The sequence below is a fragment of the Toxorhynchites rutilus genome, chromosome 1 (genome assembly GCF_029784135.1).
Source record: "Toxorhynchites rutilus septentrionalis strain SRP chromosome 1, ASM2978413v1, whole genome shotgun sequence".
Lineage (NCBI taxonomy): Eukaryota > Metazoa > Arthropoda > Insecta > Diptera > Culicidae > Toxorhynchites > Toxorhynchites rutilus.
The window spans coordinates 159,264,026-159,282,095 of NC_073744.1; the positions used below are offsets into that span (position 1 = coordinate 159,264,026).

At 38.5% G+C, this 18,070-nt stretch overlaps 1 protein-coding gene and 1 long non-coding RNA gene across 5 annotated transcripts; both read left to right on the forward strand.

The window, feature by feature from the left end:
• The first annotated feature begins 11,327 nt into the window (after positions 1–11,327).
• On the forward strand, positions 11,328–12,974 carry LOC129768644 (uncharacterized). Of its 2 annotated transcripts, none has more exons than XR_008741706.1 (3): positions 11,328–12,216; positions 12,277–12,671; positions 12,751–12,974. It is a non-coding gene; the product is annotated as an uncharacterized LOC129768644 (long non-coding RNA). The 2 variants fall into 2 exon arrangements; XR_008741707.1 differs by having other exon boundaries at positions 11,328–12,192.
• A 444-nt stretch (positions 12,975–13,418) lies between these two features.
• On the forward strand, positions 13,419–16,231 carry LOC129768569 (gastrula zinc finger protein XlCGF26.1-like). 3 transcript variants are annotated; one of them, XM_055770314.1, is made up of 7 exons: positions 13,419–13,698; positions 13,962–14,066; positions 14,125–14,295; positions 14,460–15,499; positions 15,577–15,757; positions 15,820–16,036; positions 16,098–16,231. In XM_055770314.1, exons 3-6 carry the CDS (start codon positions 14,182–14,184, stop codon positions 16,009–16,011), a joined length of 1,527 nt encoding a protein of 508 aa, XP_055626289.1. In that variant the 5' UTR covers positions 13,419–13,698; positions 13,962–14,066; positions 14,125–14,181; the 3' UTR covers positions 16,012–16,036; positions 16,098–16,231. The 3 variants fall into 3 exon arrangements, with proteins under 3 accessions (XP_055626289.1, XP_055626281.1, XP_055626299.1); XM_055770306.1 differs by having other exon boundaries at positions 15,820–16,122; XM_055770324.1 differs by lacking the exon at positions 13,419–13,698 and adding an exon at positions 13,748–13,896 and having other exon boundaries at positions 15,820–16,122.
• The last annotated feature ends 1,839 nt before the right edge of the window (positions 16,232–18,070 follow it).

Below are 18,070 nucleotides of genomic sequence, written 5' to 3' on the forward strand. Positions count from 1 at the left end.
AGGATTTCGTCCTTTTCGTCCCCATTACATTGGTCTCAGCATAAATTTCATTAAGAAAAATAAATTCATAATGAAAATTAAGCTCAGGTGGCGTTAAAAAGTAAGTACCAATACTACATACTGATACTGTCTTCCAGCTATTTTCCGGTTTTTTTTTTAATTTTCCATATTTTTCTACTTTTTTTAAATTTTTTTTCAGCTTTTTAAAAAAATTGGTTGGTATCTCTGCTTACAGCTCACTTCAGATTTTTGTTTCTATTCCCGTTTACACTAATCGTGGAGTGTAAAAATGAATTCTGTGTAGTGGAAACGGAAGTGGAATGGAACCAGAATAACTCTGTTCATTTTTATGTGAAACGTCAGTTGCAAATGTATTCTCTCAAGGAAGTACGGCGAGTGCTTTTCCGGCCTCAGTGAACGGATAGCTTCGACAGAGCTAAGACTATCCGTTACAATGTAATAGTGTTCAACAGGTCGTGAGGCGACGCTGTCCAGCGCCCAGTGTATCGCTGCCAATTCAGCAATATACACTGAGCAAGGATTCTGAAGACTGTGGGAGGTGCTAAAAAATTCGTTGAACACTCCAAATCCTGTGGACTCATTCATCAGTAAAGTACATATTATCACAATTGATATCCCCATACTTTGCATCGAAGATCGTTGGAACGATCCTCGATCGAAGATAATCTGATGTTCCATGGATATCCTGCTTCATGGACAGATCAAAATGCACAGAGGAATTGATGTAGTCAGGAAAACAAACACGGTTGGGAATATACGAAGAAGGATCAACCTGCATGGAGATGAATTCATGATATGGACTCATGAACCCAGATTGAAAATTTAGCTCGATTAGCTGTTCAAAATTTCCGATCACCAATGGGTTCATAACCTTACACCGGATGAGGAACCGAAGAGATAATAAATTGAAGCGATCTTTTAGTGGGAGCACGCCTGCCAAAACCTCGAGACTCATGGTATGCGTTGAGGGCATACATCCCAAAGCAATACGGAGACAAAGATACTGAATTCGCTCGAGTTTAATGAGGTGTGTTTTGGCAGCTGATTGAAAACAGAAACTGCCATACTCCATCACTGAGAGAATAGTTGTTCGATACAACATTATAAGATCTTCGGGATGGGCTCCCCACCATGTGCCGGTGATTGTACGGAGAAAGTTTATTCTTTGTTGACATTTTTTACTCAGATACCTAATATGGGCCCCCCAAGTACATTTGGAGTCGAACCAGACTCCAAGATACTTGAATGACATAGCATGAGTGATCGGTTTACCCAAAAGTTGAAGCTTTGGTTTAGCTGGTTTATGCTTCCTAGAAAAAACCACCATCTCTGTTTTCTCCGTGGAGAATTCGATCCCTAGCCCAATGGCCCAGGTTGAAAAATTGTTCAAAGTATCTTGTAAGGGTCCTTGCAGGTCGGATTCATTTGATCCTACGACAGACACCACTCCATCATCTGCAAGTTGTCTTAGGCTGCAATTTTGTGTAAGGCAATTGAAAGGAGAGCAAGAGAGAATTCTACCATCGAAAACTCGGAATCAAGATCGCACCTATCTTGTGGTATATCTCGAATAATTCTTTGCACTGGAGCGGAATCGGGACAAACCTTTCGTGCAAAATTAAAAATCCATCGATGTGAATATTCCTCGCTTTCATTGGATGAAGAGCGATTTCTCATGTTTCGAGCCACTTTCCATATTTTTTTCATTGACGTTTCTCGTGATAAACCTCCCACGAAATTTCGCCAATAAGCACGTTTTTTCCCTTTGATCAAGTTTTTAAATTGATTTTCAAGGTCCAAATACGTTTGAAAATTCTCAATTGTTCCACGTTTCCGAAACGCTTTAAATGCATTCGATTTATCTCCATAAAGCTTGGAACACTGGCTATCCCACCATGGATTGGGAGGCCTTCGACGAATAGTGGAACCTGGGATGGGTTTCGTTTGAGCGCGAATCGCGCTGTCATAGATCAAACGAGAAATGAAGTTATACTCCTCCAATGGAGGCAAACCATCTCTGGAATTGATGGCTAGAGCAATCGCGTCCGCATATTTTTTCCAGTCAATGTCTTGTGAGGTCGTATGCCATGTTTATTGATTCAGAAGAATTCAACCCATTGGTGATAGAAATTTTGATTGGCAAGTGGTCACTACCGTTGGGGTCCTGGATTTAACGGCTTTATCTTGCTCAGACCCGTTTGTATGTTTGTGACGTTGTATCTTTGTAACTTTGTCTGTAGCGCTATACCACATTAATAGTAATTTAACTCCCTTCCTGTTGACCGTTCGATCTGAAATCTGGAACACATCTTTATCTCTGGTGTCATTATAAAACTGCGTATTCCATGATCTTCAAAATGCAACATGGCGGCCGGTACGAAATGGCGGATTATGTACATATTTTCTCAAAATTCCATCAATATGGGTTTTCCCAAAACTCCCCCAGCAAACATTAAATCGCATAACAAGCGTATATATAACATCATATGCCCTAAATTTTGGTTGGCATATAATGCGCCTAACTGGCATATGCATGCAAAAGTGGAGGCCATCTACATACATGGCAAATGCTTACCGAATTTGTTTGGATGAATATGCAACTTTGACCGGCTATAATAGCGATTATGTTGAAATTGAATTGCGATCTAATATGAATATATTCATGAATTGTCAACGCACCTAATATGACTTTTGCCATACTCATATACGATTTATTACAGACATAGAGAAAAAACAAATGGTGCAAAATATTCTCGTAAAATGTTTATTATAGCCTCACGAATCGCCATTTTTATATATGAGTATTTATATTTGTAGAAATAATAATTATTAAATTTACTTGTGTTGGGAGTGGAATATAAATGTTTAAAATGGCACAGATTGATGTTTGGAGAAAACTGATCCGATGTGGGTTCGAACTCCAGTCGTCTGGATTATCATCCACCAGCTATCTCGCGCAGCTATCTAAAATTTAATTCAACAGTGGTTAAAACTCATACATATGATTCGATATGATATAACCTAATACATTCTATGCAGTAGGATCAGTCATTCCTGGTTTCCGAGCCATATAAGAGCCCCTTTTTTTAAATTTAATTATTATATTCTTTCGTATGTGTTCAGACATTGCTGTTATGAAATGAAACTTGTCAATGTTAAAGCATTTCATTGACATTTCAATATAATGTAATATGTTCTTTAATAGGAGCTAATATGATTTACTGTTTCATGATTTTCTTCGGCATGCAACACGATTTACTGCAGTACTGAATCGATTTAAATTATACGCTTATACGACACACAAACTGCATCAGCGTAATATACGCATATGATGCGGATTAAATATATTTTATGACAATGTACATCATAAAACTGATGTTTATTATACCGAATTGCGACTTAATTTGATAATGATATATAAAATCGAGTTTTTACATTTTATGCGATTTCAAATATACACGATACATACTTTGATTGATATTATATGCAATTATTATTCTGATTTCTTGTAAGACTTAGCACGTGCAAAATTATACGATTTAATGTTTGCTGGGGAATGAACAAAAAACCTTCATTGAAGAACTTTCGCCGGTCGATCTTCAAACAAATATTAGGCTGTCAAAAAAGTCCTTCGGTATTTCCGCGAGGTGTCGTTGTAAGCGCGTAGTTCTAGTTGTATTCATTGTATCTAGTCATACTATAGCTTGTTGGAAAGGTATTTTTGCGCGCTATAATATAGTCCTTGACAGTGTTTTGTTTGGTTAAGTCGTTCGTGAGGTATAGTGTCGCAAATATGGAGCAAAATAAAGAGAAAATCCGACATATTTTACAGTACTACTATGACAAAGGCAAAAATGCATCTCAAGCTGCCAATAAAATTTGTGCAGTTTATGGACCCGATACAGTTTCCATTTCCACCGCACAACGATGGTTTCAACGTTTTCGTTCTGGTGTAGAGGTCGTCGAAGATGCGCCACGCTCCGGAAGGCCTGTTGTCGAAAATTGCGACAAAATCGCTGAATTAGCCGAGAAAGACCGGCATAGTAGCAACCGTAGCGTCGGCAAAGAGCTGGGGATAAGTCATCAAACCATTATTAACCATTTGAAGAAGCTTGGGTTCACAAAGAAGCTCGATGTATGGGTGCCATACACGTTGACGCAAAAAACATCTTTGACCGTATCGATGCATGTGAATCGCAACAAAATCGACCCGTTTCTGAAGCGGATGGTGACTGGCGATGAAAAGTGGGTCACTTACGACAACGTGAAGAGCAAACGGTGTGGTCGAAGCCCGCTGAAGCGGCTCAGGCGGTGGCCAAGCCCTCATTAACGGCCAGGAAGGTTCTGCTGTGTGTTTGGTGGGATTGTCAAGGAATAATCTATTATGAGCTGCTTCCCTATGGCCAAACGCTCAATTCGGACCTGTACTGCCAACAACTGGACCGCTTGAAGGTAGCACTCATGAAGAAGAGGCCATCTTTGTTAAACAGAGGCCGCATTGTCTTCCATCAGGACAACGCCAAGCCACACACTTCTTTGGTGATTCGCCAGAAGCTCCGGGAGCTCGGATGGGAGGTTCTTTTGCATCCGCCGTATAGTCCGGACCTTGCACCAAGTGACTACCACCTGTTTTTGTCCATGGCGAACGAGCTAGGTAGTCAGAAGTTAGCCACAAAAGAGGCCTGTGAAAATTGGCTATCCAAGTTTTTTACCAATAAGGAAGCGAGCTTCTATAACAGGGGTATTATGAAGTTGGCATCTCGTTGGGAACAAGTCATCGAACAAAACGGCGCATATTTGACTTAAAACAGATGATTGTAACTAATTTTATGAACAAATGAAAATTAAAAAAAAATACCGCAGGACTTTTTTGACAGCCTAATACAACAAATTTTTTTGGGATACGTTTGAGCAGTTCATTCGGTTGGCACTTCTGTTGTACACATTAATAACAAGGATTCAAGAGGAATCATTACCAATTGACCTATAACTATGCTGGGAATTGGTAGAACTCATTAGCGATGCAATTTATCAAAGCGCTACAAAATCGATAAAGAATGTGGTTTGATAGTCCGGCGTTTATTGCTGCCCTATTTGTCGACTCACGTATGCACGAATTTGACCCTCCTGTGTTGTCTGATGATCAGAAAAAGATAGCAATGGTAAGTATAATTAGTGGAAAACTAACTCTATTAACTCATTTTGGAATTCATCTAATCACAAACTGACAATGGGCTGCTATCTGGAAAGGGTGTATTGTGAAATATGTGGCAAATGCGGCATCTCCTACAGAAATGTGTTCTATGAATGACTTGTAGAAAATTGTTTGAATGATAAAAAAATAGAAAATATATTCCAAGCTATATTGCGCTGAGAATTTTTTTTAAACTAAAGTTCGATTTAAAAAAATAGTCATTTCAAAAATTACTCAATCTGAAATAGTGCTGCCAACTCCTAAGACGAGTTGGCGAGTTCGTGTTTTGTTTAAAAACAAGAGATATAGAGATCGACAAAGTTTTAAATCTGAAAAAATATGAATTTTTATCGATGAGACCAACTTTTTATATTTTATCATCTCTGGAATATATGGCATTTTCGACTCCTGAAAAAAAAATTTACTCGTAACATTGTTGTGTGTAAATTCTCGCGTTTGACATGGTAAATTTGTCAATGTTTCTAAAAAGAAGAAGTCGCGATAGTTTACACATATAAATGTTACAAGTTAAACATACATAGTAATTTTTCAAAGAAAACAATGAAATGAAAACATGTTGCTGCTAAGACTCTTTCCCTATAGCAGTGACCTTCTTTCGATGTATGGATGTCTTGTTGGTAATTGTATGAGCTATTTAAGTATGTTTTATTCAGAAGTTTGAAAATAATATTTTTGAGAAAAAAGAATTTTTATGTTCATTTTTTTTCAATACTTAAAAAATACTGAACAAATAAATAATTTCCTACTTTTCATTCTCCAACTAACATTTTGTATTTTTTTTATTGAAATAGAAAGAAATAGAATGTTGACGTCTTCGACAAAAATACATATTTTCATCTAGAATTTTGTCGAATGAACTGTATCTCTTAACTTTAAACAAAATTAGAATTAGTTGTAATTTTTTCAAAGAACATGAAATAGTTGGTGTTAGAAAAACTTTTTTTTCTTAAATGTGAAGCGCCCAAGCGGTCCAAAGCACTTTCTTAAAAAAAATCAAAACAACTTTTTATTCCAAGCTGTGAGTTCAGACTCTGGTATACTTCTTCAATTTCTCTTAATGCAATATTCTTAATCTTACCCAGCAAACATTAAATCGTATAATTTTGTACATGCCAGGTCTTACAAGAAATGCGAATAAATCATAATCGAATATAAAATCAATCAAAGTATGTATCGTGTATATTTGAAATCGCATGAAATGTAAAAACTCGATTTTATAGACCATTATCAAATTAAGTCGCAATTCGGTATAATAAACATCAATTTTATCATGTACATTGTCGTAAAATATATTTAATCCGCATCATATGCGTATGCAGTTTGTGTGTCGTATAAGCGTATAATTTAAATCGGTTTAGTACTGTAGTAAATCGTGTTGCATGCTGAAGAGAATCATAAAACAGTAAATCATATTAGATCCTAATAAAGAACATATTACATCATATTGAAATGTCAATGAAATTCTGATGCACTCGAAAGTTTTAACCGCTGTTGAATTAAATTTCAGATAGCCGCGCGAGATAGCTGGTGGATGATAATCCAGACGCCCGGAGTTCGAACCCACATCGGAGCAGTTTTCACCAAACATCAATCTGTGCCATTTTAAACATTCATATTTCACTTCCAACACAAGTCAATCAAACAATTATTATTTCTACAAACATAAATACTCATATTAAAAATGGCGATTCGTGAGGCTATAATAAACATTTCACGAAAATATTTTGCACCATTTGTTTTTTTTTCTATGTCTGTAATAAATCGTATATGAGTATGGCAAAAGTCATATTTGGTGATTTGACAATTCATGAATATATTCATATTAGATCGCAATTCAATTTCAACATAATCGCTATTATAGCCGGTCAAAGTTGCATATTCATCCAAACGAATTAGGTAGGCATTTGCCATGTATGTATATGGCCTCAACTTTTGCATGCATATGTCATTTAGGCGCATTATATGCTAACCAAATTTTAGGGCATATGATGTTATATATACGCTTGTTATGCGATTTAATGTATGCTGGGTAATTTCTACCGACTGTGTTCACATATTTCGCTACCTACTTTCTATTTATGTACCTACTGCTACTTATCGTATGATTTATGGAATTTTCCATGCTAATGGAAAAATGTCCTTATTTGAGGATCCTTATTGGATTCTTCTCTATATTCTAGTTAGATTATAATCTTATAAAGTCTATTTATAAAGGGTGACAAGCTGGACTACAAGTGACCAATATCTTTACACACACAACGTTTCACTGCTATCGTTGCCACGGTTACCATATCTACAAAATAATCTGTATTTCTACAGATTTTTCAGCTTTTTGAGGCCAAGAATCTGTAGTACCAGATCAAAGATTTTTGAAGTTTTATACAGAATATACAGATTTTTCAATACAGGAAAAGCGTAACGTAACCTAGAGAGGTTCAACGAAATGAAATTGTTCATCGATATCCGAAGCGACCACGACCGAGACCAAATAGCGAAACTAATCATTAATCGATTGAACAACTCGATTTCAAAACCTATTTTATTGTTTTTAACTACGTTTTGCCACTGATTATTAGGTTGAATAAAACATTTCATACTGAAACACCCGAATTCTCTCAGTTTTATTCGGAAAATCTAAAAGCCGTTCTGAAGATGATGTTCTGTAAACTGCTCTATTGCTGAGCGTTGCAAGGATTCAAGGTTTTTCGTCTTTACAGGAAGTTTTATAGAAGCATCTTATCTTTAAAAAAATTAAATCATTAGAAGTTGGAAAACGAGTTCCGAGAAATCAACTCTAGAATTTCTAACGGAGACATTGATATAAATGCCACACAAAAACAAAACAAAAAAGACAGGCTAACTGGTGCTAATCTTTTCCTGTATTGAGGAGTTTCACCAATTTCTTCATTAACCCACATTTTTCGGAAACTGTTTGAAGATGTTTTTTTCTACATTGAATGCGAACGAAACAAAAGGGCGATAAAGACCAGATTCACTTACTATTGATATATTTCTGAAACCAAACCGTACATTGCAAATCGTGGAGGGTTAAATCATACTGTTCAGAATGCTCACTTAAGTTTTCTTATACCATTTTTCGAAAGTAATGCTCAGTACATAAGAAAACTCAAAAATAAGTCATCAAATGGTTCCACGACGAAGATTCAATTAAAGAATAAAAATTTCTTTCAAAAACTATCCGTATCGTAAGCACATGTAAGCACATGACATATGTAAACTTCCATTTCACCTTAATAAAGCATGTTTTTTTACTACACACTTTATACTTGCTAGCGCTATATGGATACTGCCATCTACATCGCCAAATCAATAATAGCTATACCATTTAGTTGAACAAAATTGAACATAATAATATGAGTAGCGCTTCAGAACGTAGGATAAGACAATGTGTTCAATTTGTCGCTGAAGTCAGCCTCCCCACAGCTGATGTATAATTGTACTTCTTTATCTCATTCGACATATAATCCACGCACATCTTTCACCTCGATTAATTTTTTTCAGCAGCTACTGCGCTAAGTTAATCGAAAACCACTTCTGTTCTCTTACCTGTGCGCATCCACCAGAGCATCAGCCAGAGCGCACAGTCAAGAGCACACAGTTGCTTTCCAGTGAATTTATCTGCTGCACTGAAGAAAGTTTGTGCGTTCTCTTCCCGCACGCTGAAGCGGCCAAGTGTTGAGTGCAAAAAATAAACTGCTCTTCCATCTTCTTGCGCTCGCACATATCTAGAAGTTTGGTGATTATAGGCTAAAGAGGAGCGCTCTCGTTGAGAATGACGGAGTGGGTGGGTGAATTTAAGTTTCTCTTTGCTACAAAGAGGATATGGACATCACTGTCCACAGATAGTTGTTTCATCATTGCCCTAGATTAATGAAGGAACGAATTTGATAACTACTAACTGCTACTTGTATAATTATTTTCTAGCTTTTAGTACATTAAACCGTATAACTTGAAAAATTGTTTTACTTATTTCATTTTCTAGTTCTTAGTAAATTATCTGTATCATTAGTATACTTCTCTACAATAAATCCATTCAATTTTTTTTAAATTTTTATTTCTTACCTTACTTTCCTAACTTGGTGTGGCTTTGAAAAAAATGGCACCTTTTTGTGGTGGTGACCATTTTGGACTTGCATTTTTCATAAATAACTGTGTTCTACTAATCAAGCTCTTTCATGTGATACCCATATTGACCGGGTTCTGAGAAAATATGTAATCCCCATTTTGTAGTGGCCGCCATCTTGGATTTGCAATTTTCATAAATAACTGTATTCTACTAGTCAATCCCTTTCATTCGATACCCATATTGATTGGGTTGTGAATAAAATATATATGGCGCCATCTTGTGGTGGCGGCCATTTTGGATTTGCATTTTTCATAAATAACTGTGTTCTACTAGTCAATCCCTTTCATTTGATACCCATATTGATGGGCTTGTGAAAAATATATTTTGTATTGGCCGCCATTTTGGATTTTTCATAAATAACTGTGTTCTACTAGTCAAGACCTTTCATTTGATACCCATATTGGCTATTCAATATGGAATTATTATACAAATTATTTAAAATTTCCGAAGATCAAAAATAAAATACTCCGGATAATTGAGTCCGACCTGTATTAATCGAAACTAAACGAGCAATCGTTGGAAAACAGGTATGGTTGCGAGAGGCCCCCGGTTCAGGCATTTACATTTCACCGACTCGGATTGCGTTATATTAGTGGCTTGAGATCACCTCGGTTCCATATCTTCGTTAGATAAGGATTTCGTCCTTTTCGTCCCCATTACATTGGTCTCAGCATAAATTTCATTAAGAAAAATAAATTCATAATGAAAATTAAGCTCAGGTGGCGTTAAAAAGTAAGTACCAATACTACATACTGATACTGTCTTCCAGCTATTTTCCGGTTTTTTTTTTAATTTTCCATATTTTTCTACTTTTTTTAAATTTTTTTTCAGCTTTTTAAAAAAATTGGTTGGTATCTCTGCTTACAGCTCACTTCAGATTTTTGTTTCTATTCCCGTTTACACTAATCGTGGAGTGTAAAAATGAATTCTGTGTAGTGGAAACGGAAGTGGAATGGAACCAGAATAACTCTGTTCATTTTTATGTGAAACGTCAGTTGCAAATGTTTTGTTTTTTTTTTCCAAAATATATATTTTTATTAAAGCTCATCTTCGTTTCACAATCATTCTTACTTACAGGACGGGTTATTTGCAGTCGCTATTTGTATTTGAATAAGTGGAGTTTGAAAGGAGAAGATTATTTGAAAAAAAGGAGCAATATACTTTAAAAAACAATATGTTCATAAAACTTTGAAAGTGTAGCGAAAGAAAGCAAATATTGATTAACAATGTTCAAAGGCGGTGGTGAAAAAGAACCTCCAGACAGCGGCCATGTGGCAACAAATGGCGTCGAGAAAATGGACGTCGGAAACTGCGAGAAACAATCATGTCCCTACAACCCAACAAACCGGGTCGTTAGAGCTTACGTGAAATATCTTGAGCTTGAGCTTGAACTTGGATAGACTGTACAATTCGTAGTTGCTGTCCGTTATTGACCTGAACCAGCGAAATTGCACAAAGAACACACCGAATGACGCTTGGGAGTAGTAAATCCTTCTCATTGTACCAGTCTCGGTGATTCGAGCTGTAAATAGTCAATAACGACGCCGGTCACATCCTTACAATCACCAGGGTAAGGAAAGGGATGTTAGTATGATAATCGCCGCCCGAAAGCCAGAAGGGTCATCTCTATACTCTATATCTCTATATCTCTTTGTATAGAAGTCGTAAGCGACAAAATGAACAAAATTGGCTTTTTCGCCGGTATGCATTCTACGAAATGTAATACGTTTGCTCAACATGCAAACAAACATTTTTTGTTCGAAAACATTCGAGCAATTTGAAAAAACGTTTCCGAAAAATCACTGTTTGTCCGCATAACAGACGTAGCTCCATACATCGTTCGAAAATCAATAATTGTCAGTATTATGTGCTATAAGCTACATTTGAACATTTGAATCACATTCTTTCACATTTGAATCACTACATTTCTACTCATCCCCCATCTTGGAACGCAAGCATCTAGTAAGGACTCCGGATCGATTTGTAAATATCTCGCCTCTCGAGAACCATAATCGTGCTCCGATGATTTTGTATGTGTTGTGTTCACTGTGCGTTGGTAATGGTCGGTATGGTTGGTTGGTCGGTAATCCTAATATCCTCGTTCATCGTGTTGAGGAATCTGGGGTGTACCAGAAGTGTTACTTTGAAATTACTATGGACCATAACGGACAAACGTGCACAAACATGACACCGCGTTTGCGAATTAATTGGGCCAATACTGCTGAATATGTTGAGGATGTAAAAATGGGGCGAAAATGACGTTGGTAAAAATTTGCATACTCATGATTCCGGACGTGACAAAACTATTCATCGCAAAAGGAATGGAATTGCACGCTAGATCTCAGCGTCTCGGTGATACGGTTTATGTTCAATGGAGAGCCAATGCATGTTTGATTTTAATCTAACTTGAATGTTTTTTTTCCGGTGATGAGCTGCTCGTCGAAGCTAAGTTGTCAATTTTATTTTGGTTTCCGCGTTTCTGTCTGCGATATTGAACCCTAAGATGGAAGAATTCGGCGATCTGCTGGTCGAGAGCACTCACAACTTGTGAGACAAAGAGCGAATTCAACAAAGTTAAACAAAGACAACGAAAACCATCGTAGCTCCCATTCAGTTCCGTACAGCATATACGGCTATGGCGACTATCAGAAAGCTGTTGATCTATGGATACAATTCGGACCAACAAACTGGTGAGACGAATGAGCCCCTTGCGGCGGAAGCATTCAGACAGAACTTCGCAACCATCAGAATGCACCTAGCGGAGAAGACGTATGCTGTTATGTCAAGACAGACATACTTTTAGTTTGAGGTACGGACTGTGGGACTGATGAGGGTTTGTAAAAGTAGTTTTTTGTTAACAATCTGTTTGAATTAGTTTTTTTTGTTTCATCAGGACTGCAATTCCGAAACGATGTTGGGGAATGATGATCCATCGTGTGCTTTTGATGGCTACAATATAAGCATGAGCACAAATATCGAATCCGATTGTTCAATACGACCAATCACGACCCCTCAATCCAATGTAGTCGTTCTGTTACAAGAAAACAAGCCCCAAATTCCTACTGAAGACACATTTCCACTGCCTCACCAAGAGCAAATCACATAGATGGTTGCCGAAAAATTTCAAATGTAAGTTTATATGAACCCCCTTCTTCGAACTCTGGGGCATTCCAGAGCGTCACAATTAAATGGGCAAGTAAACTACACCTGCGCAGGGTCGAAGATTTCGGTAGGCGATACCTGGTCGGAGACGTAATCGTTTTCTTCTTAAATATCCACGACAAGATCGTAAGTAGACACAATCTGTAAATCTTAAATTTATATTTTTAATACCATTAATATATCAATATTTCTTTTTTTTCTTCAGAGCACGAGAGGAATAAATACGAACTAAGAGTACTGGGTACTGGTGTCATCAACTTCCTGCTAATCAGCGCCCCATTCTCTAGAGACAGCGATGCAGTAGAAGGAGTTATTGCGACGAGAATTATTGTTGTTTTCATATTTTACATTTTTTTTTATTGTAGAACTATTGAAATTGTATATAGAATAAGTTATTAGTGAAATATTATATTAAAATAACATGTTATCAAACACAGGATTTTAAATAAAACAAAAAGGAAAAAAATATTATTTTAACCCTGATGATTAACTCTTACAATTGAGAAACAACATTTCTACTGATATCGTTCCAAAGGTTAATCAACAAACGCCCTTTATTGAACCGACAAATCACCTTCATTGAGCTGATATTGATCCAACACTGGACCAGTAGTACAGTCCGGATCGTAGTTTCGTTTGACATATAAACCTACCAATCTGTTTTCGTAGAATGTACCAATAATTAGTAGGGTAGAAAATCACTCGGGAATTGGTAACATGTACCAAAAAATTAGTAATATTTACTAATGATTCCTCTCAGTGTAGCCATGTACAGTGGTACAGGTACAGCGGGTACAGCGATTGTACCGAGTTGCTTGCATGGTTCTAGCGCTGTACATGGTGACAGACATACAATTTTCGAAGTACAACGCAAGTACAGCTGTATGTCTGTCATAAGTATTAGGGCCGACTAATCTGATAGAGAAGAGTTGGCCTCACACAAACTAATGTCGTATCCAGATGTCGACACCATTCCGCCGTCAACGCGAATCGGACCAAAAACAAAAGTTGCCGGAAGTGACAGCTTCGAATAAAATAAAGAACGAGTAATGTTTGTTGTGATTTTGAGAGGATAATAATTATCCTTATTATTGCACAATTTATTTGAAGTTCAAACCTGTTCAATGTGGGCAGAATAACGTTTTATAGAAAGGTTAGTGAGCATCGCATTCTGATCATTCCAAACCAAATAGTGAATTGTTCAGAGCTAGAAAAAGGGCAATTTTCAAAGTCGAAACTACCGGAATAAGATTTTTCCCCGGAAGAAATAATCATGTACTCTGGGTTCTTCCAAGCTGCAGGTCTTTGAGTTCTTCTAAGTCGAGTCATTTGCAGAAATGTGGTTTCTATAGTATTATTTGATCATATTTAATTCATCACAAACACTGTGAATTAAAGAGACTTTCTACATTGCAGTTAATTTGCCTCTAATTCACATTAGAAATATTGAAAGCGCATCTTTCTTCACTACCAGAACGACACAACGAACATCTGGACGATAACTTTGCAAGTGATCCCAAGGTTTGCCCTAAGACACGTGAATAATATCAATTTATACAACACTACCTTCTGTTTTCAGTCATTACATTACAAAACGATCGAGTGTGGATTTATTATTTCTGTATTGAGAAAAGAAATGACGGAAGAAGTTTGTCTCACCTGTACTAAGCTCACCGCACCGGATCAATTGGTAATGGTCAATGACAATAAGGTAGCTCTGACAGCACTCTCCAAGCATTTTTGGTTCAGCGTAAGTTTAACTCTGTTTCATATAATTAACATAACGATTTATCTAAAACGACTTGTGATATTTTTACGTTACTCATACGCGTAAGAAACCAACTCGAATCGGATCGACTAATTTTTTATCACTTCTCCGATATGGAATGATTGATCATCAAATTCAATTTTCAGAAGGACGAAATTCAGAACAGTATTCTCTGCTGGTCCTGCTGGGGTAAAATAGACGATTTTCGACAGTTTTATTGTGAAGTCGAGCGGATACACACATCTCGTTTCCCTGCTGTCCAGGGCGAGTTTGTGGAGGTGAAACAAGAGCACTATATTGAAGACCTAGCTGGACAGGATAGTACCACAATTGATGATACTCAGAATGACACAGTTGGGGAGCAAAAGTGTTCCAACGTTAAGGAGGAAATGCTTCAGGTTGACCAAAAGTTTCTTTTCGATGATGAGGCCGATGGTGACGGAGGCGCTGATCGGTGGTCGGATGGAGGTGAAATGTGTTCGTCTGTGAACGAGCCTGAAATAAAAATAGAATTATCAGGAAGAAATTCGACTCCGCAGAAAAGAAAAAAAGGAACGCGTCCGGGGCAAAGTTGGCGGAAGAACCTCAATAGTGAGCAATTTATCGCGGAGAACGTCAACATCGAATGTGACACGTGCGCAGAGAAGTATGAAACCTTTCAGCAGCTACAGCAACATTCACTGGAAAAACATCAGAAGCGGGCCTACGTGTTCTGTTGTGACCATAAGTTCAGTAGGAAGCCCCGGTTGATCGATCACATCCAATTCCATTTGAATCCGCTGCAGTTTCAGTGCGATATTTGTTCGAAATCGTTTCGACACAGCGAGGCACTGAAGTACCACAAGGACAAGCTGCACAGTGGGGAAGAGAAAACTCTACAGTGCAGCATGTGTCCGAAAACATTTTCAAAGCAAAAATTTCTTAAGATCCACGAAAAGTACCACCGTAAGTTGGATGAGAAAAATTGGCACTGTGCGACCTGTGATAGATATTTCGCTTACGAGTCTTTCCTCCGGCAACACAATCGGACAGCACATCCTAACGAATATAAGTTTGTGTGCCATGTATGTGCAAGGGGCTTCTACGTACGGTCGTCGTACGTTGCTCATATGGAGTTACACGATGAAAATTTGAAGCGAAATAAGCCTCCAGATGAGCGAGTTCAGTGCTCAGAGTGTGGAAGTTGGTAGGTCAGCAATATTCAGCAAATAAAAATTTGACGTGATCAAGTTTTATTTAATTTAATAAATTGTTCTCAATAAGGGTATACAAGAAGGGTTTGCGAAAGCACATGCTCTGTCACACGGGTACCCAAACGTGTGACCATTGTGGCAAGGAGTGTAAGAGCGTAATGGCATTAAGATATCATAAGGCACAACATCGGATGGGTGATTTCAACTGCTCGCTTTGCGGAAAAGCTTTCAAACGACAGCGCACGTTGAAGGTATGTTGTTGGTCACAGTAGGCTCAGAAATACGACATCTGACATTCTCACAATTTTTTAAGGAACACATGGCCTCTCACACTGGCGAAGTACTGTACCAATGTGACTTCTGTGAGAAAACATTCAATTCCCATGCAAATCATGCTTCGCACAGGAAAAAGGTGCATCCGAAGGAATGGTTGGAAGACAAGAAGCAAAAAAATCCCGAACACCTGAATGAAGGAAGTTCAACAACTGCCGTAGTAATCTCATGAAGAATACCAGCAAAATTTCGTCTAGGTTATGATATTGAATAATTGAACAGTATAGACAAAAAAGATTAATGAGAATAATTTCACAGATGACATTCTCCATTTGAAAATGATAGATATGAAATGTATATCGACTCACGCCTTGACCCACGAGCATCTCCGAAATAATCCGATCAGCTGAGAGAGCCGAGACGTCTCCTTGGGGTCTATTCCGAGAGTCGCTTCACGACGTGACAGTCAATTTGCGCACGTCTTTGTATTCTGAGAATCGGCGTAATTAAAGAAATGCCAGGTGCAATGAACTCTTTTCATTTCTCATTGTACTTCCGAGTGACTCGACTCTTAGATTTGGGTGAAATTTGTTATACAACTCCGAAGGGAAAAATGTCACTGTTAATCCCGCCACGTCTACGGACCCGTCAAACCACAACTCTCCTACTGGTGTTGTTGCCACTACTGCCCAATTGCTGTTTATCACTGCTACTGCTACGCGGCAAAGTCGTTGTTAGACGCAATCCGGTACGAGACGCGCGTCCGAATCGGCGCAATAGCTGTGAGTTGTGCGCGGAAAGGGACAACAGTAGAATGGTGCAGTGTGATGAGTGCGGAAGATGGTTCCACTTCTCCTGCGTGGAAGTTACTGAAGGAGTAGCGGAAATCAGTTGGAACTGTCCACTGTGCCCAACCCTACAGAGCGATGAACAACAGCTCACTTCAACGAAAGACACCCATAAAAGGGCCCAGGACGATAATCCACCCGCAAAAGAATCCAGTGAAACGAAATCATGCGGAAAGAAGAGTAGTAAACCGAGTGAACAGCGGAAGAAAAATTATTTAAGGTTGCAGAAACTTGAGGAGCAAAAGAAGCTGGAGCAGAAATATCTGGACAAAAAATATAAGATTTTGGAGGAGATGGAAGGCGGTAGTGCGTCAGATTCAGACGATGAAGATCCTGAAAGGATGTCCCATGTCTCACAATGGGTCAGAGAAACGGAACAAGATGGAGCGGTAAAGGGCCCCGGAGTTGTTGAACTTCCTGAAGAATTTCGCGATCAATGTGAAGTAACTGAAAAGAGATCAATGGTCGATGGTCGACGTGTCGTCCAGCAGCGTCATTCGCAAGAAAGACGGAGTAATGCAATATCTGATTTTGCTCCAGGACAACGTTCCACGCCGCAGACATCTCGTATACCAAATCTTCTGACTGAGCGTGTTCTGGTGCCTCCTCCAGCAACCGCACCTGCAGAGGAAACAATATGTATCCTCAATCGAAGCCAACTGGCTGCGAGACAAGCAATTTCCAAAGACCTGCCTGAGTTCGCTGGAAACCCCGAAGACTGGCCATTGTTCTTCTCGATGTACGCGTCATCTACCCAGATGTGCGGTTTTAGTAATGAGGAAAACATGCTGCGACTACGCAAGTGCCTAAAGGGAAAGGCATTGGAGGCTGTCAGATGTCGATTACTCCATCCTTCGAATGTATCTGGCGTTCTTTCCACATTGAAAATGCTATATGGCAGACCAGAAACAATCGTCCAAGCAGCGATTAGAAAAATTCGCTCCCTACCATCCCCGGAGATCTATCGACTAGAGACATTGGTGACCTTCGCACTAACCGTCGAAAATTTGGTAGCAACAATAGAAGCATGTGGAGTACAGGACTTCGTTTACAACGCTTCGCTCAAGTTTGAATTAGTGGATAGGCTACCACCAACATTGCGATTGGATTGGGCGAAGTATTCTCGAGGTAATCCGGCCCCGAATCTTACGGATTTTAGTTCCTGGCTATATTGTATAGCGGAGGATGCAAGCGCGGTTATGCAGACCACTACTTTTATTTCACGTAACCGAGGCAACAAGAAAGACGCATTCATCAACTTCCATTCCGAAACTGACGTCAATTGGTACGGATCCCCTTCGGTTCCAACAAATGAGGTTCATACACATGGACGAGACACGCCAAACAAGTGCGTCGCGTGCAAAGGTTCATGTTCATCGCTTACAAGATGCAAACGATTCGTCGACCTGAGCTACGAGTCGAAGTGGGCAGTAATACGAGAAG